Genomic DNA, 27,107 nt, shown 5'->3' with positions numbered 1-27,107 from the left:
AAAAAAGCCCCCAAAACAAAAAAGAAAACCCACAAAATAACGGGGGCTGGGGCTCTAGACTCACAGGAACTCTCTGGAGCTCCAGAAGCGGGAGGTGAGTGGGGTGCAGGCAAGCCGAGGGGACCAGGCCAGTCCCACCATGCTGGACTCATCTCACCGCCTCTATGTCCCCGGCAGGTGTGTGGCCTCCCTGCACCCCAACCCCAGCCTCCTCCCCTGTGGCGAGGGCACCTGGCGATGAGTGGGCAGCTCGGGGCCTGAGGGGTCTGACTGCACAACGTCCAGGGTGCACGTGCTAGTAATGGGGTGTGCGGGTGCCTTTCTCTCTGTGCACAGCCACTTCGGGGCCCCAGATGGGCGTGGCGTCTTGGGGGGCGGCCCCGCCTCTCCCGTGTGTCTGTACGTGCAGAAGGGATTGAGCTCCCCCATTGGGATGCACAGCTAGCACAGACACACGCTGGGCCACAGATCACATTCCCTCCACCCTTAAGCCTCGCTGGGGGACCTGTACTGCGTGTCCAGGATCTCACCTTCTTGTACCTCCATCCAGGATGATGCTCCAGCCTGGTGGTTCTGCGGGTGTGGGCCCCTGACCCACCCCATCTGGGTGGCAAGTGGGGGCCTCTCCACCAGGCCCGGCCACTTTGTCTACTGCCTGTGAACCCGTGACAAGGGCAGGCCCCGGGGCGCCTACGTGCTGGGGGAACCAGCGGATGGCTGTGGGTGACCGGCCACCAGCATCCTGCCCACCCAGGCCCCGGGCCCAGGGCAGGAACATGCTCCGTGGCCACTGTCTGCCTCTGGGGCTGTTCTGTGGTACCTGAGCACCAGGCTGGCGGGATCCAAGACACACAGGTGGGACCACGGGTCTGCTGTGGGCTAGCACCCCAGGCCTTGCCCTTGGGAAAGGAAGGTGGGGAGGGCAGGGGAGGAGGGTCCTGGAGCAGGACTTGAGAAGGCCTCCCTGCTTTCCTATCAGGAAACACATCCTGTTAGCGTCTGGCTGCCGTGGCTTGGCCGCTATTTGTTGCAGTTGGCTACGCCCTCCATCCAGCTCACAAAAAACAGCCTCAAAAACAACCATTTCCTCTCTGCGGAGGGGGGGCTGCACACGCGCACGCACACACAGACACACACGCACATGCACCTCCCTGCAGCAGGCTCGCTGCTTTCCAGGACTGGCTGTTTCGTGGCAGAGGCACAGGGCAGGGGCTCCCGCAGTGAGAGGCTGAACCGCTCCCGGCACAGCTCCCCCCGGCCCTGCTCAGAGCCTGGTGGCTGGTTTTGCTCTGTGGCGCTGGTTCTAAGCAGTGAGGTGAGACAGACCCCCACGTTGCCGCCCACCTCTCCCGTTTCTTGTGGGAAGGAGAGGCCTTGCTTCCCAAGAAAACGGCGCACGCACGACTCTGGACTCTCGCTGGTGCCCCGGCTTATTCCCCGGGATGGGCCGAGAGGCTGGCTGCAGCTCAGGCTTGGCCCTGCTCCAGGTGCAGGAGGGAGGGTAGGGAGGGCCTGAGGTGAGCTCACCTGCACCTGTCACATGGGCCTTCCCGATGCCACTGAGAATGAGCGGTGATGTCCTCTAGCAGCCCCTAGCTGGTCTCAGCTCTCCCTGGCCACAGCAGCTGACCGGGACTGGGACTTTCTCCACGACAAGGGACAGCACCGGCAGTCGGCGATGACTGTCCAGAAACTGGTGGCCACAGCAGCGCTGGTGGCCCTGGTCTCTCTTGTCCTCAACAACGTGGCGGCCTTCACCCCCAACTGGGTGTACCAGACGCTGGAGGATGGGCGCAAGCGGAGCGTGGGGCTGTGGAAGTCCTGCTGGCTGGTGGACAGGGCCCGGGGAGGGCCGAGCCCCGGGGCCCGGCCAGGGCAGGCGGACGCTCGGGACTGTGAAGCTCTGGGCTGGGGCTCTGAGGCGGCAGGCTTCCAGGAGGCTCGAGGCACCGTCAAACGTAAGTCTGCTTATCTTTATGCCTCCTTTAGGGCGGTCAGGGCCCGCGAGCTCTGACGGCATGAGGTGGACATGGGCCGCGTGTTTGGTGACTGGCAACCCAGGCGAGCCCCAAGCTCTGTGCCCACCCTCCCGGTGGCGCCCAGACCTGCCCCGGCTCCTTTAGGATGGAATTCTTCCCGTGCGGGTGTTGGGCTTTTCTCTGCCTCCACACACAGGGAAAGGGCAGACCCACTAACCAGATCAAGGAAGATCTGCTTTTCTTGGAAAATACACCTCGCTAGTAAAACAAGAAGCTTAAAAACACGTGGCTGAGTTCCGACGTCACTCCACAGTTGTCAGGGTCATCAAGGCAGGACTTCCGGGAGGAGACCAGCCACGGGGGCAGTGAAGGGGCTCAGGGCAGCAGCTCTTGAGAGCAGAGCCCATCGCGGTCTTGTCCTGGCCCTGGCTGGTCGCTGGTGGCTGGGTCTGTTGACTGCTCTGGAAGGTGGGAAGTGGACTTTGACCGTGGGGTCAGGTTTGAGTGTGCGGGTGGGAAGGCTCACAGTGAGACATGTGTCACCGAACGTGTCATCGACGCGGTCACAGCAGCTGACAGGCAGAGGTCTCCCTGAGCTGCCTCTTTGAAGCTGTTGACGAGAGTCTAACTCACAGATGGGCAGGTGACAGAGCTCATCCTTTCGAGAATGTGAGGCTTTGGCAGGGCTTTTGCTAACTGCTCTCAGAGGGTGTCCACAAGGTCCTCAAGCAGCACAGGCGAGCTCTGTGCTCGGGGTGGGAATGTCCCCACCTGCCACGTGCTTGGAGCCCTGACCCACGAGGGAGCCGGGGTGGGGGTGGCGTCCAATTCCACGAAGAGATGGAGGCTGCAGGAGACATGTGCTCGGCTACAGTCCCTGGGGGGAGGCAACCCCAGTCTGTCCACTCAGAGCCCCTTGCCGTGTAGCCTGGGGGTCTTCTGTTGGGGATGGACTGTGTCTGGCAAGCAGGGCTTTCAAACTTTTCCACAAACTCAAAACTGAGCACAGCTGACCTTGGGTCCCAGGGGACTTGCTGGGTCCTGGGACTGTCCTGAGGAGTCATGCAAGCCATCGACCCTGAGGCTCTAGTGTGGGCTCTGCGCCGCCCTGACCCACAGAGCACCCCCAGCCCAGGCCTCAATGTCAAGCAGGGGCCCTCCCTGGGCGCCCATACCCTCTGACCCTTGCCAAGGCCAGGAGGGTACACAGGGTGGGGATGTGCTTGTCTCCAGACCCCCTTCCCACCTGGCCACCCGCCTGTGGTCCCTCCCACGATTTGACAAGCTCCTTGTACGACTTCTACAACATCCTCACCACTGGTAACGCATCCATGGCAGCTGAGCCGTAACCTCTGGGCGTCAGTATTTGCCCCAAGCGAGGGAAACAGCGTGGAAGGTTCTCGTGCGGGAGACTGAGCTGCTGACCCACTTCTCGCCTGGTCCGTGTGCACGAGCTGCAGGACGCAGTGCGCCGGGCTAATCTGCGCGGGGGCCCCAGCACCTGCCGCCTCACGTCAGACCAGCTCCCAGGGAAAACCCCGGCCCTCTGTGCCACCACTCCGCTGGTGTAGGGATGGGGAGGAGGGAGCGGGTGGTGCCCTGCTCAAATTCATGCTGGCTCAGCGCTGAACACCCCTCCACCCCGCATGCTCCGCAGTCATCTCGATCCGTTACAGGCCAGTGTGTGGCCACAGGCCTGACTCGATCCATCCCAAGCTCCCCATCTCAGGTGCGAGAGTCAGGCTGTCCTAGAGTCTCCAGATGTTGTGGCAGGTGGGGGGGGCAGCCCAGGGATGGGGGTCATGCTTGTCTGCTCTGCTCTCAGGGTCCTGGCAACGCCCTGCAGAGCCCAGAGTCCGAGCCACTCCGTGCTCACGGAGCACCACCTGACGTTCTGCACTGCGTCAGGGCACTCTGCTGCAGGGGTCCTGAGTGACACGCGGGGTCCTGTCCTCCAGGACTGGGGGGCTCTTCCTGCCCGCCTCACTGGGCTGCATGCGGCGATCGTGACAGTTATCCCTGCTCAGGAGGCTTTCCTTGCTGTGAGGCGCCGTGGGGATTCGGCAGACGTGAGATCCTCCTCTGGCCCGAGGAGAACTCCCAACCCAGTCCCGGTCAGACTTGCTCTCTGGGCGTTTCTCATCTTTCCAAGTTCCAGACATTCTGTTAGGTGCCCTAACCTCCTTTTCTAAAACAAGTAAGGGGTGAGTAAACATGCAGTTAAACCTTGAGCACCTGGCCCAGAGGGGGTCACTGCTCTCTGACCACCGAGGCAGACAAAGGGCACTGGGCCTGCCCGGCCACAGACCCTCGTGCCACATTCCTGTGGGGTGCCGCTGCCCAGGCTACATGCATGGTGATCACAGCCTGTCAAACGTGCACCCCCTCCCCCGTTGCAGGTCCCCTCCAGGTGGCTGGCAGAGGGATCGTGGCCCACAGGGCAGTCTTCTCAGGCAGGTGGTGGGTCTGTGGGCTGTCACTGCTTTATCCTTCACCCTCCCACATCTTCACATTCATGGGGCTGGAGGCTGATGGGGTGAGGATGCCACAGGGGGCTGTTGGTAGCCAGGGTGTGTGGCTTCAGCTGTGCACCAGGAAGGACAGAGAGCTGGGCGGAGGGAGTGGGAGGGCAGGCCACTCCCCTCTGTGCGAGTGTGCCCTGTGTGCGAGACTTTCCTTGCCTGGCCTGCGAGGCTGCGCTGGGGAACCTTGCACTTCCCTGGGCCGGCCCTGAACCCGAGCGCCCACCATGTTTACCGCCCCTCGTCTCTGAGGTCACACCTATCTCCCATATCCGACCACCTTTGAGGCTACAAGAACCTCTGTGTGGTCACATATTGGTAAAACTAACTGCAAAGAACGTGGGGTGTGAAGACCCCACAAAGAGCATATGAAGAGCAGGGCCTCCACAAGAAGGCAGGTCGGCCAGTCTTCAGCGCACGGGAAGGACCTGCCTGGAGCCTGATCCGTCCTGACAGCAGGACCAGTTTGGTGTCCTGCATGCACGTGCGGCCACTGGTCAGGCTGGCTGCACCTTGGGTTCCACCACGAAGACTGCCTGGGCAGCCAGGAAGTTTCTGGCAAATTGGCCTGAAGCCTGGCTCTCAGCCTGAGCAGCCACTCAAGCGGGGCAGGTAAGGAAATGTGGGTGCTGGCGCCTTCCCCAGCCAGGCCCCGCTGCCACCCCAGCGCCAGGAGCCCCACACTCGCCAGGCCTGGCCTCTGGCACCCCAGGCGTTTACTGAATCAGACGAGCGTCAGGGTTTCTATCAATGGCAGGGACGATCTGCAGCTACTCTCAAGAGCACAGTATGAGCTCTCAGCCCGTGGGAGTGAAGCCCGCTGGGCAAGAGAGCGGTATTGGGGAGAAAAGCCGGTGAGAGAGCATAGCCCCAACCACGCTCACTGTCCACACGGCTCATCTACACAGCCAGATAGGGCAAAAGCAGCCGCCAGTTCGGCGCAATGAAGAAGTTGGGCAGGTGGGGACTGTCATCCTCCAACGGCCCCGATCTGCCCTCAGGGCCACCCTGACTTCCCAGCAGCCAGGCCTCTGCTGTTCGGCCCTGCTCGTGTCTGCGCCGCTGGCCTCAGGGAAAGGCCTGGGATCTGCAAAGGGCAAGAGCCCTGAGCCTGTGAAAGACAACGGGGAGGAGGAAGGTGCTTGACTCCCGACGGGCAGGAGGAGCCAGGCCTGGGGCGGGGAGTGGTGCGACACGATGGTTCACTCCAGGCTCCTCAGGTGCTAATTACGAGGGGCAACAGTCACAGACACCGGGGCGCAGACACAGCAGCAGGCTGGGGCCAGGTGCCACGGCGGGCACGCTCCTGCAGGCTGGCGCCCTGCCGCCCAGCACACGGGGAAGCTGTGTCTGTCCACGGGCCTCTCGCGCCAGCACTGCGAACCCCCCCCCCCACCTGGGGGAGTGGAGAGCACAGGGCAGGGAGGGCAGGTCGGTGAGGCCCCGGGCGCAGATGGAGGCAGGAGCTGCCCGAGCTAACCACCTGTCTTGTCCCCTGTCGTTCCCACAGTGCAGTTCGACATGATGCGCGCCTGCAACCTGGTGGCCACGGCAGCGCTCGCTGCGGGACAGCTCACCTTCGTCCTGGGGCTGGCAGGCCTGCCCCTGCTGTCTCCTGATTCGCAGTGCTGGGAGGAGGCCATGGCTGCCGCATTCCAGCTGGCAAGTGAGTACCCCCGGGGCCCCGGGCAGGCAGGGCGGCCGCACACTTGGTCGCGTGGGGCTGGCAGGCCCGCTGCGGTCTTCTAATGTCACCGCGACTCCCGTGGGTCACCCTCCCACCTTTCACCATGGGCAGAAGTGAGACAGAACCACAGGTGGGGGCGCTGAGGCTGCAGCGAGCACCTGGGCTCCCGCCCTCTCCTGCTGTAAGACAGGGTGCTCCGCGTGCTGGTGCTCTAGGCTCACGTGCTTGCTTTCCTAAGTCTGCGGCATCTGCTATGTCTTTGCCTGTCTGCAGCCGATGTGGCTGGTGGCCTGGGGTCAAGCCCCTCCAGTGATGGTGCAGCAGCCTGCCACGGGCAGGGGGAGAGCCCCCACCTGAGCCCGCACCTCCGCCGCCTCACCTTCCCCACTAACGCTGTGTGAACGGGGAGGTCAGGGCGAGCACGAGGGTCCAGCCAAGCTCATCTGCACGCTCCTTGACCAATGCAGCCTCCTGGGACCCGGCCGGGGTCAGCGGCAGGCCCTTCCTCATAAGCAGCACAAAGCATGGAGGACACGTTAGCTCCTGAGCGCACCGGCCTGTCCTGGCTCCCACACCCAACAGCCCATGCCGCCACAGGAGCGGGGGTGGGAGGCCACACCGGCCAGAACTTGGGGGCGGCTGTAGCGTGAACTGAGAAAGGGCGCGAGCACACCCATGGTCTCGGAAGGTTGAGAATGGTGGCAGCGGCAGCGTAAATGAGAGATAGGATTGTTTTGGGAAGTTGTGCACAAGTGGCCATGGAAGCCACAGAAGCTATTCACATGACCCCGGGGGGTCTTCTCTGCTGGTTTCCCCTCCCTGACGCCTCCTTCCTGCCGGCTCACCTGGGGACGTTCGGGTTTTCTGCTGCCTACTAGCAAGCGTGTGAGTGGAGGTCCTGTGCGGGGATGACGTGGGCTGGGGTGTGGGGATGTGATCAGCCGACCCACCTGCCTCTCCCACTGCTGGGGAATGGCAGCATGCCCCAACACTGAAGGTACAGTTCCAGCAGACCCAGGAAGAGAAACCGCAGGAAGTCTGAAGTGAATCATTCCGGGAATAATGGCCCCCGGCCCTTATCTTTCTGGAGAATGAGGCTGACAGACTGGCAGGAATTCACATGCTGGAAAGTGAGCCGGGTGGGAATCAGGAATTGGAAACAGGCCTTCCTGTGCCTTTTAATAGAAGGCGGGTGGTCCTGGGCCAGTCATTTCCCCACAGCCGGGTCGTCCGTGGGGCCTGGGAGCACCCAGGGCCGACCAGACGGTTTGCAGGAAAGAGCAGCTGTGGGGCCGAGGGAGCTGGACAGGCGCCTTGGCTCTGTCACCTGCAATCCGTGGGAACTGGGGCTGGCGCGTCCGTCTGCCCCCACAGGGCCGGTCTTGAGAAGGAAGGAGATGTGGGTGAGACGGGGTCTCTGACCACCTCGGCCTCCTTCCCTTATCCAGGGAGGTGGGTAAAAACACGCACATCCCAGAGGACAGTGACCGTTCAGAAAATCACTCCTCTGCCCTCCGCTGACCTTAGGGCCATAAGGCAGAAATGGGGTCCTCAGCCTCACTGAGGCTGCCCACTTCTATCGCATGGGCTTATCTGAAACTCTATCCCCTCCAGAAGGAAGTGGAAGATTAGGAACAGATATTCAGATATTCAGGCATTGAAGAAATGAAAGGAACAGCTCTTGATTCTGAAAATAACTCCTTGCAGCAGAATAAAGGGACCACGGCATTTTTAATTTAGAATTATTGGGAGAGAGACTGTGGGTTTGGTGTCAAACGGACATCTTACTTCCTGCGAACCCTCATTTCAGAACAAGACAGTGTTGCTTCCAAATCACATATTTTCGAGCAAGTGGAGATAGGGGAGCCCTGTGAAGGAAACGGGAGCTGTCTGGCGGCAGCCCTGGGGCGTCCTGGGGCCTGTCCTGGCTGTGGGGCGGGGGTGCTCTCTCCTGGCTGTCCCCAGACCGGGGCAGCCTCTGCTCACACACCATCAGACCGGTACAGGCTGACGGGAAAAGCCAGGAGCACCGGCTCTGCAGGCTTCTCCAGGAGGCTTCTCCTGGAGGCGTCCCACCATCACTCCCGCAGGTCTGTTTTGCCCAAAAAGGAAATGCACTTGGCCCTGTTTAGACTTGTTTCATTGACAAACAGTACAGAATGCAGCCATGTGTCTTTCTTCCACCACACTGCTAATTTTAGAGTTAGGTTTTTTCCTGTGCTCCGGTCTGCTTTAAACAGTCAGGGAGAGAGACTGAAGGGCGCCGGGATATCCTGTCCCAGGAGGGGAAATGCCTGCTGGTACCTGTTATGCAAGCAAACCTTCAGTCCCCAGTGCTGGGGCCAGAGGGTGGGCAGCGGGGAGAGAAGGTGCTGACGAATTCATGGGGAGGCGGGGAGGCCGGGCAGGCTGGAACCCAGCAAGGATGGCGACTCCCTGCCTGCCCGCCGCTCTTCCCATCTGGGCACCGGGCCCTGCTCCTCATACTTGCTCCTCTGAGGGACCCTGTCGTAGGGACGTGCAGGGCCCCGAAGCTGCTGTCCTCAAACAGGTCCCACCAGCCATTCCACCTGCTGCATTCTGTTCACAAAGTCACACCCAGCAGTTTCCAGCTTCCTTGCAGAAGCTTCCAAGTGTAATTTTAATTTACCTTGAAGTTGAAAAGATTACTTTCTGTCCCTTACTCCACCTCTACAAGCGGAACATCTGCATGCAACCCCCGTTTTCCCTGTGGCGACAGCTCCCATCGGGGCTGCGGGGGTGCGATGAGGACCTGCCCATGCGGTGGCCACTGGGCCGACCCCCACCCGAGTGCGAGCAGCCCCCTTCCACAGCCACGTTCCCATACGGGTTCCTGGAGGCTGGCTCTGCAGACCCGTCCTCTGTCCTTTACTCTCTTGCTTTGGCCGACTTCTGCTCGTCCGAGTCTGGTCTCACTGCTGTGTGAACAAAGGCGCACGGTCATCCTGGCCTGATTACTGCAGATGCGTCGGACGCTGCGTCACACACCCGAGCGACGCCTGGGGCAGAGCAGACCGCCGAGGGCCGATTCGGCAGGCAGCGTGCCTGGCGGGCACCTCGGGGTGAGGCTCCTATGCAGTCCTGGGACATCTAGGTGCTGCATCAGGTTCCGAGGCCCTGGATGAGCCACCTCATCCCTAGCTCCTGTGCAGCCAGAGAGCTGGGGCCAACCGGCCGGTGGCGGCTCCATCATGCCTGCTGCTGTGACCACCCTGACTTCCCCCTGTGGGCCTGCTGGGGATGCCACACCGCTCTTTGCTCAGAGCCGAGCACTCCCCACTGCACCTGGAGTCCGTGCCGGAGCCCTGCCAGCAGGCCTGAGGACCGCCCCAGCGGGTGTCTCCAAAATTTCTTAAGTGTGACCGTCCTGTGGCTCTTCAGGTGCTTACGGCCCTGGGCCCTGGCTGTTGGCTGTGCAGGACTGACTGACCAAACTGGGTTCCAGGCGAACATTTTTTGGGGGGACAACCTCATGGTTATTCCAGGCTCTGTTGCTGGCCTACCCCCATGTGTGCAGAACGTTAGTCCAGGCTCCTTGTCAATCATCTGAGTGACCCTGCAGCTTGCTCAGACTTACGGTTCTTCTTAAAGCGCGATTGCCATCACAAACAGGTCTAGTTCAAGTACAAACATACAGCCGACTTGCAGAGGCCTCCGCTCTCTGCTGTGTTCTGAGTGCCTCTGAGATGGTACCGGGCTCTCCTCGGGAACCCTACCCAACGACTCCTCACCTCCTTTGGGGAGGCTGACCAGCAGGCCCGACTGAGCTCACGCCATGCTCCCAAGCCAGTGAACTCACAGGCGTGCAGCTCTGGCACTTGGCCCCTCAGAGTGCTGTCCCTGCACCACACATGTCCTGCAGCTGGTGGATGCCAGCCCTCCCTCACTAGCCCGCTCCCGGCCTGGCCCTCCTCCTGACACAAAGCCTCCCAAGCTCTAGCGGGACTACCGTGGGAGCAGAATCACCGCAGAAGCTCCTGGGCTCCTCGTCTCTGGCTTCTGGAAATCCTAATATTTTTTCTTATGATGGCAAAACTTAAAACACACTAAGTACTCTGTGCCCCTGAGAATGCTCATGTCGTTGGACCTTCGCGGGGCAGTCGGGTTGATAAGCGGCAGCTGTCTTGGCATCTCGTGAGCCGGTGGGGATTCTGCTGTTCTTCTCATAGGAATATACAACTTTCTGTTTTTCACAATAGGGTGGTGCTCGCTTGGTCTGGACAACGTGCTTTTCTGTCTTTGGCTTTTCTGTCTTTTCTGCTTCCCTGGCGCCGGTCTGCACCCCAAACGTACCCTGTGTTTTCCCTTCACTTCCATGTCCTCTGTGCTGCTTAGAGTGACAGCATGTCAGGCATCATTTGGGAGCTTCAGTTCTGTGGAAACATGACCAGGTCCACTGTACGTTTGGCTTTTCCTTTCCCAGAATCCCTCCCACTGGGGAGGAACACGTGGATCCCATCACTTGCGGCTCACAGATGCTGGGACATCCCAACCACGGCCGTGCCCTGACACAGGCCACGAGCGAGTTTGCTCTGTGAATACTCTCTCTGGAAGCTGTCACAGGCGCAACGTGAAGCAGGTGTGCTGTGTGAAGGTTCAGGGTTCAGCCCCACGGTCTCTCCTTATACCACCTGCGTGTGCTTGACCGTCACCCCAACAGGAAGGCCCTGTGACAGGCACTGGAGCCCTCGGAAGCAGGCAGGAAGGAAGCGAGAGGAAAGGGACGCTCTGCAGGCTGAGCTGTGATTCATAGAGCCCGCGTGGCCAGCTCACAGGAAGGGGCTGTTTGCTTTGGAAACAGAAATTCATGAGGATGGAATTGACTCCACATGCAGAATTCAGGGTGTTTGCTCAAAGTCTCCCCTTGCATTTGTTTCTGGACAAACATGAACATCACTGGGAAGTCTTGGGAAAAAAGTCTCTGGGACAATTCTGAGGGGGTCTCCACACCAGGATGTGCCAGAGATGGGGAAGCCCAAGTCTCTGGCACATCCAGTCGCTTTGTCGACTGGTCCCATGAGTTAATATTTAATAAGGCCAGCCTGGCCCGGGTCTACTTCCCACACCCCTCCTCTCCCCCCCAGCAGGAGAATTTCATGAAGCAAACAGCAAGTTAGATTTCAGAAGAATGTCTACGTAATGGCAGTTACCCAGGGCCCAGGCGGAGGCTGGAGGTGGCCAGCGAGGCCACGTGCCTGTCCACGTCCCCGCGGCTTTTCACTGCTGACATGCACACACAGGAGATCCCCATGTGCCACTTGTCTGTGCAGTTCGTGCCACCCCCAGTGGCCCGGGCGGGGTCCACCTGTCCTTGCGCCGTTGTTGTAGTAGGTTCCCGGTATCTTCCTGATCAGGAGAGGCTTTTCCTAAATTAGTTTTTTTTAATGTTGGGGAGTCAAGCCCTTTCTCTGACTATATGTGTTCTAAGTTGAACTGAAACAAAGCAAAAGCTAACATGGGTCTTTACACAGAGTAAGTCACATAAATGTGAATTCTTTAAACCTTTTTTCACACAAGGATATAGAACTAGGCATTCTTTTCCACTTCTGGAAAAAAGAGCCAAGTGAGGTGCAGCCTGTGAAGAGCAGGCCAGAGAGGTGAGACGCACCGTGGACGGTGCTGGAAACCTGCCCGGGGCCGCTTACTGTCGGGCGGTCAGTAGTGCTCCAGATGGACAGACTCTCTAAAACTCCGTCTGTCAGGCTCTGCATTGACACTGATCCATCACCTTGTGGGATGTGGGTAGTTGTGCTCACCTTGTTTGTGCACCTGTGAGTTCATATTCTCTAATCAATCTACCCACCCCCGCCTGTTCTTCCATCTGTAATATGAAAAACCTTACTCTCAACATCAAGGTAGCTCCACGCTCTGAGTTTGTGCACATTGTGGGCAACAGAGCCAAACATGAGGGAGGACGTAATACACAAAGACAGCAACAAAATAATAGCCTACCCTATGCTCAACAATAGACCATTATATGATACTGACCTTAAGAAAACAAGTAACCCCGTGGTACTGGCCAATACAGACACAGGACAGGGTCCCACGTCTTGCCCTGTGGCCAGGCCCCGGCGTGGCGGTGCTGCGTGGCGCTCTGGAAGCCAGCAGCTACTCTGCCCATGCGCTTTGTTGACTGGTCCCATGAGTGAACATTTTCACTGCCTGGAGTTCAGAGTGTCCCTACAATGGGATCTCCTGGTGTCAAAGGCCCAGCCAACACCACTCTCTGGCAGGGTCTGGGCGGGCCTGTCCAGGGCTCCCTGGCCCACCCTCACCACACTGGACCTGGTGACTCTGTGACCTGGAGCACCACGCTGTGCGGGTAAATTTCATCTTCCCCACTCTAAGAAGAACACCAGCTCCCCCAGGATGAGTCAAGCATGCCTCCGCCATGCACACACTACAAGCCCTCTGTGCAGTGCGAACAGCTGTGCTGAGCACACGCGCATGGAAACTAGCGAACAGCCTGGGGACCAGTACGTCCTGCCGCGGCTCCAACCCCGAGCGACACAATCATGGCGAACGGGCCCTGTCCCCGATGGGCTTGGTCACTATAAAGCTTCCCCAGAGGCCCACACTGCATTCAATTCCGCACCATGGGATCTATCTGGGTTTGTCTCAGATAATTCACTAGGTGATTCCTGGACGACCCTTTGGGAGGCAGAGCTGGAGCGGGGGTGGGGGGGCGCCCTCCAGCCACAGGGTCGCCAGCAGGGGACGGGCCAAGCCCGAGCTGCGATGGGCCGACTTGTGACTGGACCTCCAGGCTGAGTGCTGCCGGCAGCCCCCTCCCCAGGGCTGGTCAAGCACAGGGCTAGCAGCACCAGCAAAGGCCGGGAGAGGATGGAACTCGGCATCCTGGAGGAGTGGACAGGGGCTGGTGTGGCCACACCGTTAACCGAGACGGAGACGGGGGCAGAGAGCTGAGGCCAGGCAAAGGCACACAGCCCACAGTGCCCTGCACCTGAGCAACACAGGGGCCTGGTCCTTTCTGGCTGTGGCAGGCAAGGGCGCCTGGCTCCTTCCAGCTCCGGACCAGCTCTGCCCCGGTCTTCACAGAAAGGTCTCATAATGGACTTCACGGTGCCCTGTCTCTACTCATCAGTGCGGTCAGCCAACCCCAGTTAGCTGTGGGGCTGGGGCGAGGCTGTTCACCCCTGCACACACCCCCACAATGAATGATGTCACAGAACTGGGGCTCAGGCTGCATATCAGATTTTTAAACGTTCCTGTAACCAGTGCAACTCCAAAGGATGCTTGGCAAAGGGCGAACAGACTTGGACCATGGAAGCCATCGCGGTGACTTCCTGCTCACTGCGCTGGTCCCCACTGCTGTGCCCTGCAGGCAGTGCCCTCTCCGCTCAGCTTGGCTCCCTGCCCGAAGGCTACCACTGGCCTCGCAGCAAACACCCGTCCCCCAGACACAGCCCCCTTTCTGTGACCTCAGGCACCGGCCAGCATGTCCCCACCCACCCCGTCCTGCTGAGTCCTGTTGAAACAAGGCACGACAAGCTCCCTTGGCTGACAAAAAATGCCCAAAGACACAGAACTATGAGGGGACACAGGAAGTATTTTCATTTTCATGGCACAAAATGGACTATCACTCCTTTTCCCATGAATGCAAACCTCGGTACCACAGAACTGTGGGCAAGGGACATGCTCTTCACTGGGAGAGAGAGAAATGCCAGAAGTTTCTTTCTGTCAGTGTGCATGACAAAGAGAATTAGTTATTTTTAACAGAAAGGAAGTATCCAGAAGCTTTCTGGGTATAAAAAGCTCCACGAAGTACTGCAGAGAATTAATGCGGAGATTAGTCACCGCCACTGTTGTTTAGCACGTGACTGAGGTGGATAAATGTTTAATTCATACTTTCTGGACGGTACAGTGATGATGAGACCGAACTACTTGTGCTTGTGAGAGCTCAGGCCTCCCCCCACCCCTCACCCCACACTAGTTTATAACAGTTTCCAGAACCATGAGCTGGCACCACTGCGGCTCAGCTCTGGGGCCACAGGGGTCGTGCATGATCTGGTTTCCTGAGGAAAGCAGGGGAGGCTGTGGGGAACGGAGGGACCAGCATGAACAGACGGACGGATGTCACAGCGCAGGGCAGGGGGAGGGACTGCAGCAGGAGGCTGGCCTGGCCAGAGCCCAAGGCAGGGACAGGGACGAGTCCAGGAGGGGCGGGAGGCTTCCGTCCGGACCACTGCGAGAGACTTTGTCCTCATCAGGTACATTGGGTTCCAAGAAACAGCTCCCCCCAGGTCACCACCGCAGAGGGTGGGGTGCTCCCTGGGCTGCCCCGCCTCTGCTTCTGCCCGGCCCCCTCACCCTCGACAGCCACAGCTCCCACTCAGCACTGCGCCTCCTTCCTACCTCATCTGCCTCGTCCGGCCCCTCCTGGCGGAGGGGTTGGAGGGCTGCACTGGACCAGCCTCCTAGGCAGCAGGACAGCAGGGCCTCTCCTCTGTCCCTGTGGGGCTCCCGGCCCAGACTCGGCCCTGAACTCTAGCAAACATCAGTGCCCTGTTATCCTAGCCGACAGGTCCTGGGCACGAACTCCGGCTTTCCTATTGCAAGAACTAACAAACCGTGACAGGAAGTGACACCGTGGTGCTAAGTGCTAACAACGTGAGGCCTGCGCAGGACTCTGTCCACCGTCAGAAGAGAAGGCTGTGGAGGGGAAGTAAGGAGGAGGAGGGGATGTGGAGGTGCGAGGGAAACTGTAGGACCAGGTGCAGGGTGCAGAGGTGAGGGGAGGCAACAGCAGGAGAACTGGCCATGTCTGCAGCCCTGTCTGCCCCTCCCCAGAGCACGCGGGCGCTGGGCACTCCGGAGTTGTGAAGAAAATCTCTATCTCCTCTAGAAGCGAACACTAAGAACAAGAAAACTGCTAAGAACAGGACTGCGTTAGATACCAATCTGAGGTGTTTCTAGATAAGACTTAGACAATTTCTGTGTCTACTTTCACTTGAATGAATGAAGTGCTTCTAGGCGCCGGGGAGGAGCTCACGCAGAGCTGAGGCTGGATTCGTCTTGGGGTGGACAGGGAGCAGCAGTTCACCTCCATGGGGAGGATGACTAAGAAAATGGCCCAGCCCTGGAGACCAAAGAACGAGTGCGCTGGGACCAGGCTGTTTTCTTGTGGAGCACCCCCCGAAATTATTCCGTGCCAGGATTAAGTAGACGCACACCGTCCCTCCACAGCCACCCAAAGGTCGTAAAAGTGCACAGAGGCCCAACGCAAAGCAGCTCAACACTGAAGCGTGGCATGTGAATTGGGCTACCACCCACTGGGACGGACAGAGCGGGGGGGTGGTGGTGGGTGGGGGGGTGAGGGGGGCAGGGAAGAGCTGGGAGCTGAGCTTCTGTGGGGCTCAACAGCCCATTTCCAGTCCTCTTCCTGGCTCCAAGTAAGGCTTTCTGAACACTTCTCTCTCGTTTACAGGTTTTGTCCTGGTCATTGGGCTGGTGACATTCTACAGAATCGGCCCGTATACCAACCTGTCCTGGTCTTGCTACCTGAACATTGGTGCCTGCCTTCTGGCCACCTTGGCAGCTGCCATGCTCATCTGGAACATTCTTCACAGGAGAGAGGACTGCATTGGGCCCCGGGTGATTGTCATCAGCCGCTCCCTGACTGCACGGTTTCGCCGAGGGCTGGACAACGAGTATGTGGAGTCACCGTGCTGAGCCTGCTCAGGACTTTATAACTAAACAGTATAGAAACTGAAGGGCTGTCTGTGCGGGCGATTCATAGGGTTTCCTATATATACATGTACGATACACAGCTATGTTTACTATATTATATATAAATATATTACGTGGTTATATATTGCCTGCGCCACCTCCTTCTGATGCACCCACGACTCGGCTTCACTTCTGAGCACATTCCAAGGAGGAGACCAGCGGCTGAGGTGCATGGACAGTGGCAGCCAGCTTGCTCTGCATCTTGGCCTAGGATTAATTTATTCTGTATCTGCTGAGCGGTGGGTCCTTGGTCATATTTACTTTGGTAAAGCAGAATACCCGGGAAGATTTTCTGGAACTGTCTGTGGTCTTCCTTGAGTGACTCAGAATTTACAATCAGATGGTTACGGCTTTATGACAGGATTGTGTTCCTAATGTCTGTTTTGCTCCTGATTATTTTTCTAAGTTAAAATAAAATGCAAACTTCTCACCACTGTGTAAAACTTGTGTTTTATCCATCATACTGCCACACGGGTGAAAAGAAGTTGGTCTATTTTTCTGTCATTTTTGTGGGTTGGCAGGAAGAGAAGGCTTGGTACATTTTTCAAGACCTGGTGGGAACACAGCTGTGGGCCCTTACTCACATTTCCGTTCAACTCTGACGCCCCTGTTCCTACAGACTGAACACTGGCCCTGGGACAGCAGATCAACAAATGGCAGAGTAAGAGGGAAAAGCGTCTATTTATTTAAAGAAAATTCATAGAGATTACTTTATGTTTTTCCCTATAAAAATCTTCAACCTAGCTTCAGCCAGATGCTGGGTGGTCTACCGATGGCCTTCATGATACCACACCGATTCCAAACAACCCTGGTCCTAAATCTGGAAGAGGTGAATCAGTGCCACCTCCCCAGGTGGAACAGAAAACATCAAAGAGCTGCATCTGAGGGGTTCAAACCCGAGGCCGCCCCCAAGAACCCCAGACTGCCTGACCACATTTGTAAGGACAGCCTGCCACCCACACCCACCTGGACGCTTCCTGGACCCTGCCCTGCCTGACCCTGTGCCACCTGGTGGCAGTGACTCCCACGAAACCGACACGGGGGCCCGTGGGCAGCATGCAAAGCTGGGGTCCGGCCCAGGCCCACTGGCTGCCTCCTCCACGTGAGGCTGCCTCCCGCTAAGAAATGTTCAGCCTTGCTGCTTCCGACCTTCCAGAGAGTGTGGTGATCAGTGTGGAGTTTGTCTCCAGTCAGAACAAACAGTGGATTGGGGTTGGTGCTTTAAAAAATCATGCAATTGAGAATGACCTAAAAGCGTCTGTGGCCTGACCATTTACAATAAGCTCATCACACACTGTAGAAATAACAGATTACGTCCAACACCATAGCACTCAAGGCAACATTCAAATCTGACCCTCCTCCCTCAAAGCTTCCGTCCACAAAGGACTCCCCCTGACCCCGAATCACATGCTAAAAATAATAGTCTCCTAAAAAAATAATGAAATATTTAAGATATATGACTTCACACTGTTACATATGCGACTATGTAAGGGTACATGGAAGTATTCAAGTTGACCCTGTGGTCGGTCATAATCTGTGACTGCGTTTAAATGAAAAGTGACCAGAGGAAGGCTGGATTGTGCCATCTAGACTCTGGTTCATCCCCCCAAACTAAGAGCCCTCTTGTCCACACCCACAGCCAGTGTACAAAAGGCTCTTCCATCACAAACAAGGTTTGGCCTCACTATTTTAGAAATAAGTAAGGGACGAGGGTTTGTGTGCTATTTTTTTTTTAAGATTTTATTTATTTATTTGACAGAGAGAGAGATATAACGAGAAAGGGAACACAAGCGGGGGAGTGGGAGAGGGAGAAGCAGGCTTCCCGTGGAGCAGGGAGCCCGATGCGGGGCTCGAACCCAGGATACTGGGATCATGACCTGAGCCGAAGGCAGATGCTTAACGACTGAGCCACACAGACGTCCCTCGTGTGCTATTTTGAAAGGTGCTTCCGTGTTACAGAAACCTTCGCTGCCAATGAGGGGGCGTTCCGTGGCAGGGCAGGAGGGGCATCTATTCTAGGTGACTTAATTTTTCGTCTCTTTTTTCCCATTTTAGTTTCATTCTGCAATAATTTTTCTATTCTTTGGAGATTAAAATTTGTCAAATGCTCTTGAGAAGAATTATTGAATTCTCTCAGGAATGGAGAGGAGGCTGCTTGTAGACAGCCCTTGAGTAAGAATTTCTTTTAGAAAAGGGGCATCTGGGCGGCGCAGTCAGTTGAGCTCTGACTCTTGGTTTTGGCTCAGGTCGTGATCTCCAGGGTCCTGGGATCGAGCCCCACATCGGGCTCCCTGCTTAGCGGGGAGCCTGCTTCTCCCTCTCCCACTCCCCCTGCTCGTTCTCTCTCTCTCAAATAAATAAAATCTTTTAAAAAATTTCTTTTAGAAAAAAATTTCTTTAGAACAATATTAATTGCATTTTCACTATACTGTTTTGAGTGTTTGTTATTCAAACCTTCCTGTTAGTAGCAACTATTCCCAGAGGAACAGGTATTACAAATATTTAGCAACTGCACAACTTTCGAGGAGGAAGAACATGGAATGGCTGACAATAAATCAAGCTAGTAGCAGCCCAGGAGCCCAGGAGTCCTGCAGAGGAGAGCCAGGCTCGCCCGCTCTGCGCGCCCCACTGTGCGGCCACAACACGGCTCCTCGGTGATACAGCATGCCAGTGGGATCCTGTGTCCCCAAGCGCGGCGGCATTTCCGCGGGTGACAAACCATGAAATACAGCACGACACAGTCACAGAAGAGTTACTGATTCTCAGAAGCTCACTTAGAAGGGGAGAAAGACCTAAAGAAAGACCCCGAGAGCCGTGCACATCCCTTTGACACTGCAGGGAGCAGAGTCCTCACCTTTTGATGAGTTTGATAGATTTGAAAGCTTCATCCATGTCTCCGATGGTAATGAAGAAGCTGAAGTGAAGCATGGCATCCCGAGTGGGCTTATCGCAGTCCTCTAGCCCGACGAAGTCTCGCAGGGGTCTCCTGCCCACGCACGGGCACCCTGAGTCCACCTGGTCTTCTCCGTCTGCTTCTCCTGGCTGAATGACAAAGGCCACCATTGGCTGTCAGCTCACATAAAGTGAACGCCTACGCTAAGTCCCTGCCTTGAGAGCTGGTCAGTGTTGGGTCTGTCTGCAGGCAGGCATGGATGCCCAGCAACAGACCCTGCCAAATGCAGCACGAGTTTGTGGGCATCCGAGGTCATCGGAGCTGCTCACTAAAGCCACCTTCTCAACAGTTATGAAATGACTATGCAGACGTCTGCTTCCCAGGTCTGTTCTGCAGCCTAGGAAGAGTTTTCATGACCCACACGGACATGCTCACAGGCACAGAGTCTTAAAATTAAGTGACGCCAAAACGATTTCAGGTAGAAGTTTCCAAAACAATAGCTTGGATTAGTAGTATGCCAGAGAAGGAGGAAGCCTCCACTCTGTAGCCTGTGGTGAGAAGCACAGGACTGGGGATTGGCATCTGGGGTGGGGGCAGGGGCGGTTGGGTGGGGCTGAGCCCCTAATCTGTGGGACCTCACGCTGTTTCTGGGTGGACGGTGTCAGGACTGAGTTGATCATGTTGAGCCCAGAGCTGTAGACAGAAGTGTTAAGTCACTATGTTGTATACCTGAAGCTAATACAACATCAGACGTCAACTGCACTTCAGTAATAAAAGAATTGAATTGAATTGTCAGGCACCCAGATGGTACCTGAGTGATAGCTGAGACTTGCATGGTGCTGTGGGGGAAACCCCTCACTACGGTGGAATTGGGCCCAGGAATCCTGATCTCATCCTCGCTGCTGCTGTATGACCCCTGCCTCTATCTCAGTTCCCAGCAGCCCCTATCTCACTGCTCCCTCTGCCGTTCACCTGCAGTCCCCAACTTTAGGGGGCACTTGACCTGGGCCTTGAAACACGGGTAGGATTTGTCAGACCCAGGTGTGGATGGCAAGACCCTTCCAGGCACAGAGCAGAGCATAAGCAAAGGACCTGGGGCAGCCCACCGTCTAGGTGGCTTGAATTCAGGGCTCATGGATGAGCACAGGCTGGGTCATGTCAGGAGGCTGAATGCTACAGAGTTTGCACTGAGTGGGAACAGAAAATGTGTGCACAAAGCACAGGGCAGAGGCCTGACCTCCAACAGGTTGGCCATGCTGGATGGCCATGTGGATCTGATGCTGAGTTCTGATTAGAACCTGGCCCACTGTGGTCACACTTGGGAATTCTCACACAAACAGGAGAGCCTGTGGGTCACCTGCCACATGAACTCGCTGCTGCCCTCGATTTGGAGCCTCATCTCTGTTCCGAGAGGAGGACACCGAGCTGGGGACCTTGGGGGGTCAGACTCGCATCCACACCCTCAAATGTGCAGGTGGAGAACCTCCAGACACTGGGCTGAAGGCCTGGAATACAGGTCAGCAATCTGAAGAAGGGCAGCTTTTAAAAAAACACAATGCTTCACAGCTATTTGTTACAAGCACTTCAGAGGTTGAATTGATAAGACTTCCTATGTTACCAATCCAGGTAAACAAACTCCTTCCTGCATCACAAACATCAGGTGACGGGCTGCTCACCAGGACGAGGGCTCTGCGGAGCGACATGGGCATGCTGCTCCCACCCAGGGGCTGCCGTGGCGTCAGGCTCCCTAACAAACCTGGTAACTGAGGCACGCAAGCAGAAAGGAACAGCATGTGGACAAGTGCAGCTTAGAATAAATTAAAACAGCCTGGGAACACGGCAAAGTCTGGGGTATAGATGGTAAGTGGGGAGTGGCACTCACAGCGGCACTGCACGTGTCTCCTCTCTGGGACCAGGGGGAGGGTGGGCGTGTGGACACAGAAAGGAGGGCAAAGAGGAGGCCCATCAGCGTATGCAGTGAACCACAGCCCATGATGGGAAAGTCGTGGGGAAACTCCATAGACAGGACCTTAAACGCCTTCACAACTTTTTGAGTTCTCACCTCAAGGAGAAATGAAAATGCCCAAGGAGCACTAAGTAAGAATGAGGTCCAGAAACAGCGTTTCGGCACTGACAGTTTACAACGAGGGAAGGAAGGAAGGCTGTGTGGACAGAGCCGCCCGCAGCACCACGTAGCCTCGCTGCGGGATGCTTACAGATCAAGGGGCCGTGGCGACGAGGAGGCCAAGCCCAGTGAAGGCAAAGAACTTATTATCCAAAAGAACCGAGGGGCGCCTGGGTGGCTCAGTCGTTAAGTGTCTGCCTTCGGCTCAGGTCATGATCCCAGGGTCCTGGGACTGAGCCCCGCATTGGGCTCTCTGCTCGGCAGGAAGCCTGCTTCTCCCTCCCCCCTCCCCCTGCTTGTGTTCCCTCTCTCGCTATGTCTCTGTCAAATAAATAAATAAAATCTTTAAAACACACACACACACACACACACAAAGAACAGAGCTGGGAGTGTGCACCTGTGTGCTGCAAACCACCCCACCTGTCAACACTAAACAAGCACAGGGGGCCACCTCTGGGGCTGGGACTGTGCGGGTCTGCATCGTCTTTGGCCCCTGAGCCCAGGGATCCTGGACACTCCACCTCAGCACTACTCTGTCTTGACGGCAAAGCCAAGTCCTGTAAGTTTCCTGACCTGGAAACCTCATAACTACTGGAGTTTCAGGAAACACATGAGAGCAGATGGCTTGCCTCGCTTAACAAGAGGGGAGCCGTGGCACCCTGGAGGCTCCGGGAGACCCCACAGACCCCTGCCGAACAGGGGAGGAGAACCCGAGAACACGGCCCTGTGCTCGTGGGGCTCCCACCTTTCTGGTGAAGTAATAATGAGGCACTTCGATCCCCAGAAGATTCTGGTAGGCGGGAGGCCGGGGGAAGCTGTCCTGGAGCAAGAAGCCGTGCTCCTCCGTGACGAAGAAGGACAGAATCACCACGTCTGTCTGCGAGAGAGTGGAAACAGCGCTGTTTCTAGTTCGGCAATACGATTTTCTATTTGGCATCTAATCCCCATTTTCATGGTCAGGATGTTCACACACAACAGAGAAGAAACGATGAACACGTGAACAGTCTTACAGATAACCCACCTCCCCCTTCTGGAAGGATGAGCCTCATGCAGTCTGAGGGCTGCTAGACCCTTCTCACGGATGGATTTTCTTGCAGCAAAAGCTAATCCTTCCCATCCTGGTTGGTGACTGAAACTAAAGAACTCTTGTGTTTTAAAGTTCTTCTGTTCAGTTCCTTGACTCTGATATAAAAATCAACAATAGGGACACCTGGGTGGCTCAGTCGTTGAGCGTCTGCCTTCGGCTCAGGTCATGATCCCAGGGTCCTGGGATCGAGCCCCACATCGGGCTCCCTGCTCGGTGGGAAGCCTGCTTCTCCATCTCCTGCTCCCCCTGCTTGTGTTCCCTCTTTCACTGTGTCTCTCTCTGTCAAATAAGTAAGTAAAATCTTTAAAAAAATAAAAATAAAAATCCATAATAGCAGAGGAGTGCCTGGGTGGCTCAGTCAGTTGAGCGTCTGACTGTTGATTTTGGCTCAGGTCATGATCCCAGGGTCGTGAGACAGAGCCGTGCATGGGGCTCTGCACTCAGCAGGGAGTCTGCTTGAGATCCTCTCTCCCTCTCCCTGCTCACATGCTCACTCTCTCTAAAAATAAATAAATAAATCTTCTAAAAAATTAACAATAGCAGAAAGATTTTCTCCTCTGCTTTCAAGAGAGAAGGGACACAGAGCCAAGAGGCCGGGTGCTCTGCGGGGTCCTGCGCATGCGATTTGGAGAAGCACCGTCCGCAGCACCTTCTGAACGGGAACAGCAGGAGGTCCAAGACACCAGAGCCTCTCCTTGGTTGTGTGAATTCCTGCAATTTCACATCATCTTCACAAGAGCCCTAAAGAGGTATCTGATCGGAGTGCCGGGAAGTGCCTTTCACTGGGGATCAGCACGCGCCCTCCTCGCTTGCCTGGGGTCGTCACCCTCTACCGTGAGAAAACTCTGCGCATGGCTGCTTCTCGCTCCTAGTCACAGAGATGCCGCCTCTGTGCGTTTTACCAATCAGTGTTTCAGAGCCAAGGACTGGATCTGCTTCTCAAAGTCTCGGGGTGTGGACACTGACTGCTGATAATCTTGGGGCCCCCACTCTCACCACCCTGGGAGGGAACTTCCTTTGGCAGGGATACAAGTCTGCTAGTGTTGGCGGGCTGGCTGCCCCTGCTGACTTACTGGGAACCTATCATAGATGGGGAGGCACAGCCAGCCGCTGGTTTTCGCAGGCAGCGCCAGACGTTCCAACAGCACATGTTTGGAAAGTGTTGGGAGTCCTGGACCCTACTGTGGGGAGGCATGCCCTACAGAGCCAGGGAGTCTGGTCAGGGTGGAGGGCAGGGACCAGGCAAGGAGGCCAATGCAGTGGGAGTCGGCCTGTTGGAGGGAAGAGCAAGAAGTCGGCTGACTCAGCCCCAGGACACGCCCCCACCATGGCTTAGCTCCATTAACTGTTTCGGTAGCGGGCTCTGCTCTGGAGAGAAATACACAGCACTTGATGTAACAGGAAAACCGAAATAGGATAGTCTGAGCGAGACCAGACAGAGAAGTCCGTGCCAACCCTGAGGGGAGACGCAGGCCACACATCCTTGAGGCGGCACTCTGCTCCACGGGCACCAACTTCCCTCTAACTTCCCCATAAACCACATCAGGAGACTGCGAACCTGCCGAGCCCCCCGTGACTAGATACAAACGCGGTGCGGCCATGGTACCGTGGGGCCTTGGCTGTCCTCGGTGGGCGGCTTCTTGTCCCCAGGCTGCAGCTGGGCTCCTGGCACCTCCCGCACGGCCTCGCACACGAACAGCCTGGGCTCGCTCTGGTCCCAGAAATGGTTCACGGGAATGAGATCCATCAGTCTCTCATCCACAAAGGCGTGGCTCCTGAAAGAGAAGGCCCGTCCTGAGTCCTGAGAACTGAGAGGAGCATCTGGGTTCGCAGCCTCTGGAAACGTGTGCCAGGGACCTGGGTGAGCATCAGCAGGCTGGTGGGCACTGCTTAGGCTGCTGGCTTCGGAGCCCCTCCCCACAGCATGGTGCACCCAGCCTGCCTGAGGTGACTCTCAGATTGAAGCAAGTTGGTGAAAGAGGCCCAGTGTAGTCTTGTTGGAGAATATGTGATGCTTTGGCTCTGAAGACTCCATGGAGGGCTCTTGCCAGGACCAGTGGGTGGATCGCGCATCCTGCCAGGATGATGTGTGTGTTATGGGGCCCATGCTGCCGACAGACAAACTGGGTCCGGAGGCAAAGGAAGGGTCAGATCTCAGAAGAGGACAGGCGTTCGAGGGGAGGCTGTGCACTGTCCCACCACCACCGGAGAAGTGACAGGCTGGGCTCCATGTGGCTCAGAGGTGGAGGGTGGAGGGAAAGTGTGAGTCTAAGACACAGTTCAAACAAGGAAAATGGGATGAGTCACAGACGGGGGGACTAAGGGAAAGGTTAGCTGTGAGGTTTCAGACCAGGCAACCAGGGTGGAAGAGCAACCAGGGTGGACAAGAACAGTTTCTGCGGAATGAGGCTCAGGTGATGGCAAGAAATTCCAGTGGACATTTGGAGCCAGATCAGCAGAACAAGGCTGGGGAGAAGCGAGGGTGGGTGTGTTCAGGTGGGACCACCAGCAGTGGCCAGTTAAGCCACCAGGGGAAAGAAGGTTCTGGAAAAGGCTTTGAGCTGGGTAGGGAGGTGGGGGCTGTAAGAGCAAAGGAACAGACTCCGGCAAGGCCAGCCGTGGGCTCTGCCGCTGTGCACTCGAGTCCTGTGGCCCTCAGGCGTCACCTCCTGCAGAATCAAATGTGAGTCCTTGGCAGAGCAGGAGCTACAAACACGAACTCCCTGACAGCGACCATTATTTCTCTAGAAAGACGATGTTGACCCATGCGGACGCCCTCCCTTCCCAGGCACTGACAGAGCTGAGTGACCACCACACTCACCCTGAGATTCAGCCATCGTGAGGCCCTGGCCGCCATTGCCCTTCCAGAAGCCCGGTTCTGCCAGGTAATTCCAGGGCCTCAGAGGCTCAAGTCCATCCTAACTGCCCGGGCGTTTTGGCCCTCCTGCCTGTTCTGAGCACTGGTAACTACTGAGATCCCTGAGGCCTGAAGTGTAACTCAGCAGCCTGCCTGGAAGCTGACCATTAACTGAGTATCAGTGTCAGTATTTTTTCAATGAAATCCTCCCAAACCACAGTCTTACTTCTTGGTCTCTTGGCCATTAAAGGGCAATGTCTCCCTCTGATCAATCTGCCCCGTCTTGAAGTCAAGGATGGTCACCGTGTCCATTTCCACATCGTAGAAGCAGATTTTGGAATCAGGGCTGTTGTCCGCCTGGGGGAAGAGAAAATGGAGCTCATGGTACCGCCTGGCTGACACGCCAAAGGTTTGAGAACAAGTGTCTGGTGTCCACAACCTGCCAGCTAATCTGGCCTTCCTAAGTGGACATCGACTCACTTTCATCCCACTGAGACCACAGCTCAAGCACTACTTTATAATTTCCAAGCACTGAAAACAAGTTCTAACACGTCGTGAAGGCCCGACTCTAGCTGTCCAGCTGTGGCCAGTGCTGACCTGAGTGATGTCATCCTCGCTGAGGGGGACTGACCACAGACACAGGGGGGAGTCCAGGTCCCAACAAACCAGCTCGGCTGCTGGGGCAACAATACCAGAAATTCGGGGAGACTATTCCAGGCTTTATTCTAGGAGACGGTGGAAGGCTAAGGGGGCCTGAGTACTTAAGAAAGGCCAAGAAATGAATTTGTCAACATTTTAGACAGAAGATACTGTAAGCTTAACAGCAGCAAAAGGATCACAAAATCATCAACAGGTTTGGGTACCTATGAATATGCTTCTAATTTCCGGGAACACCATTAGCAAAATGAAAGACAAACAATAGACCGGAGACGTGTCAGCAACACTCAAGGCCCCAGCCTCCTGCCCCAGAGAATCCAGACTCTCCTTTCCAAAGCACACTCCCCACCCCCAGGGGAGTGCCAGCAGGGCTGGGGGGGAGGGTGGGCAGCTGATTTTCACTGCAAGCTCTCTTGTGCTACCTGAACGTCTTCTTTCTGTCATTTTTTCTTTTACCATGGGCAAGAATTCCTGATGCAAGGAGAGGCATTCTCGTCCTTCACTGTCACTGCATGCTGGAGAAGTGGGTCTCCAGGGCCACTCGTCACTGCGCCGTCCCCACTCCTGCTGTGCATTCACCCCCAGCACCATGGAGATTGTGCCACATCCCAGGATGCTCTCACCCTCTCCCCCACTGCACGCCCCGCTTCTGATCCTGTGCACGCGTGTTCTGGCACCGCCCTCCAGCTGCCTGGATCAGTGACCCTGGACCGCCCATCCTCCCCACGTCCCGTCCCGGTGCTCAGGCTGGCAGGACTACTCTTATCCTTCCAAGATCCCCATTTCCAGCCAGACTCCCCTTCTGAGACTCAGGCTTGTCTTTACAGGCCCACTTGCTGCTCTGAGATGCCTCAAACTCAACATTGAAACAGGACGCCACATCATCCCCGCAAAGCTCCTCACCAGGTTTCCCTTTCCACCTCCACACTGCTTCGAGGGGTAGAAGCGTCCTTGCACACATCAGCCAACCCCAACCCCCAGGACAGCTGCAGTGGGCACCACCACTGAGAAGCAATCCCAGAAAGAGATGACATTATGCTCCTGCCTCGTCCCTGCACCAAGGCTGGTGCCCGTGTGATGGCCCACTGACCGTGCCAGCCTCGGCCTCGCCCCTCTGCCACGGAGAGCGGACCCTTGGCCAGGCCAGGCTCTGCCACCTGCTCGCACTCTCGGTGCCTCTGCTGGTGGCCCCCCTGCTGCACGCTTGCCTGGCAGGTTCACAGCTCCTCGGGAAGCCTCCCGACCAGCGGCTTACCCGGCACCACGTGGCACAGTTTGACTCATTCTTAGATGGGTGTCTGTTCATCCACAGGGAGGGGCTGAGCTCTCCTGTTTAACCACTGGCCTGTGCCCACAGTGCCCAGAGAAGCGCCTGGTTCATGGAAGGCAATCGGTAACAAGGCTGTGGATGAATGGATTCACGAGCAAACACCCGTGGGCGGCAGGGCCCACTGCCTGAAGAGCGGGACAGACATGCGCACGTCAGTGCCCTTCAGAACCTACCCTCTAGCTGTCATCATGCCTTTAGT

The 27,107-nt window shown here is 56.8% G+C and overlaps 2 protein-coding genes across 6 annotated transcripts in view; one reads left to right on the top strand and one right to left on the bottom strand.

Moving 5' to 3' along the window:
• Positions 1–27,107, bottom strand: part of IFT140 (intraflagellar transport 140) — an 80,456-nt gene that overhangs the window by 17,229 nt on the left and 36,120 nt on the right. For all 5 annotated transcript variants that reach the window (XM_036083347.2, XM_078074997.1, XM_078075000.1 and 2 more), the window contains 4 exons: positions 25,148–25,278; positions 23,671–23,839; positions 21,723–21,854; positions 18,814–19,001 (listed from right to left, as the gene is read on the bottom strand). In XM_036083347.2, coding sequence (XP_035939240.1) covers positions 18,814–19,001; positions 21,723–21,854; positions 23,671–23,839; positions 25,148–25,278 — 620 coding nt within the window. The remainder of the gene's footprint in view (positions 1–18,813; positions 19,002–21,722; positions 21,855–23,670; positions 23,840–25,147; positions 25,279–27,107) is intronic.
• On the top strand, positions 1,084–16,389 carry TMEM204 (transmembrane protein 204). Its single transcript, XM_036083355.2, has 3 exons — positions 1,084–1,958; positions 6,012–6,167; positions 15,658–16,389. Exons 1-3 carry the CDS (start codon positions 1,679–1,681, stop codon positions 15,900–15,902), a joined length of 681 nt encoding a protein of 226 aa, XP_035939248.1. The 5' UTR covers positions 1,084–1,678; the 3' UTR covers positions 15,903–16,389.

This window comes from Halichoerus grypus, chromosome 6, assembly GCF_964656455.1.
Source record: "Halichoerus grypus chromosome 6, mHalGry1.hap1.1, whole genome shotgun sequence".
NCBI lineage: Eukaryota > Metazoa > Chordata > Mammalia > Carnivora > Phocidae > Halichoerus > Halichoerus grypus.
Note: the sequence above shows the minus strand (reverse complement) of the source record. Positions and strands in the feature narration are given on the sequence as shown.

Coding starts and splice junctions, on each gene's coding strand:
- TMEM204 (XM_036083355.2), top strand. CDS start 1,679: ATGACTGTCCAGAAACTGGTGGCCACAGCAGCGCTGGTGGCCCTGGTC. Junction 1,959..6,011: donor GGCTCGAGGCACCGTCAAAC/GTAAGTCTGCTT, acceptor TCGTTCCCACAG/TGCAGTTCGACATGATGCGC. Junction 6,168..15,657: donor TGCCGCATTCCAGCTGGCAA/GTGAGTACCCCC, acceptor TCTCGTTTACAG/GTTTTGTCCTGGTCATTGGG.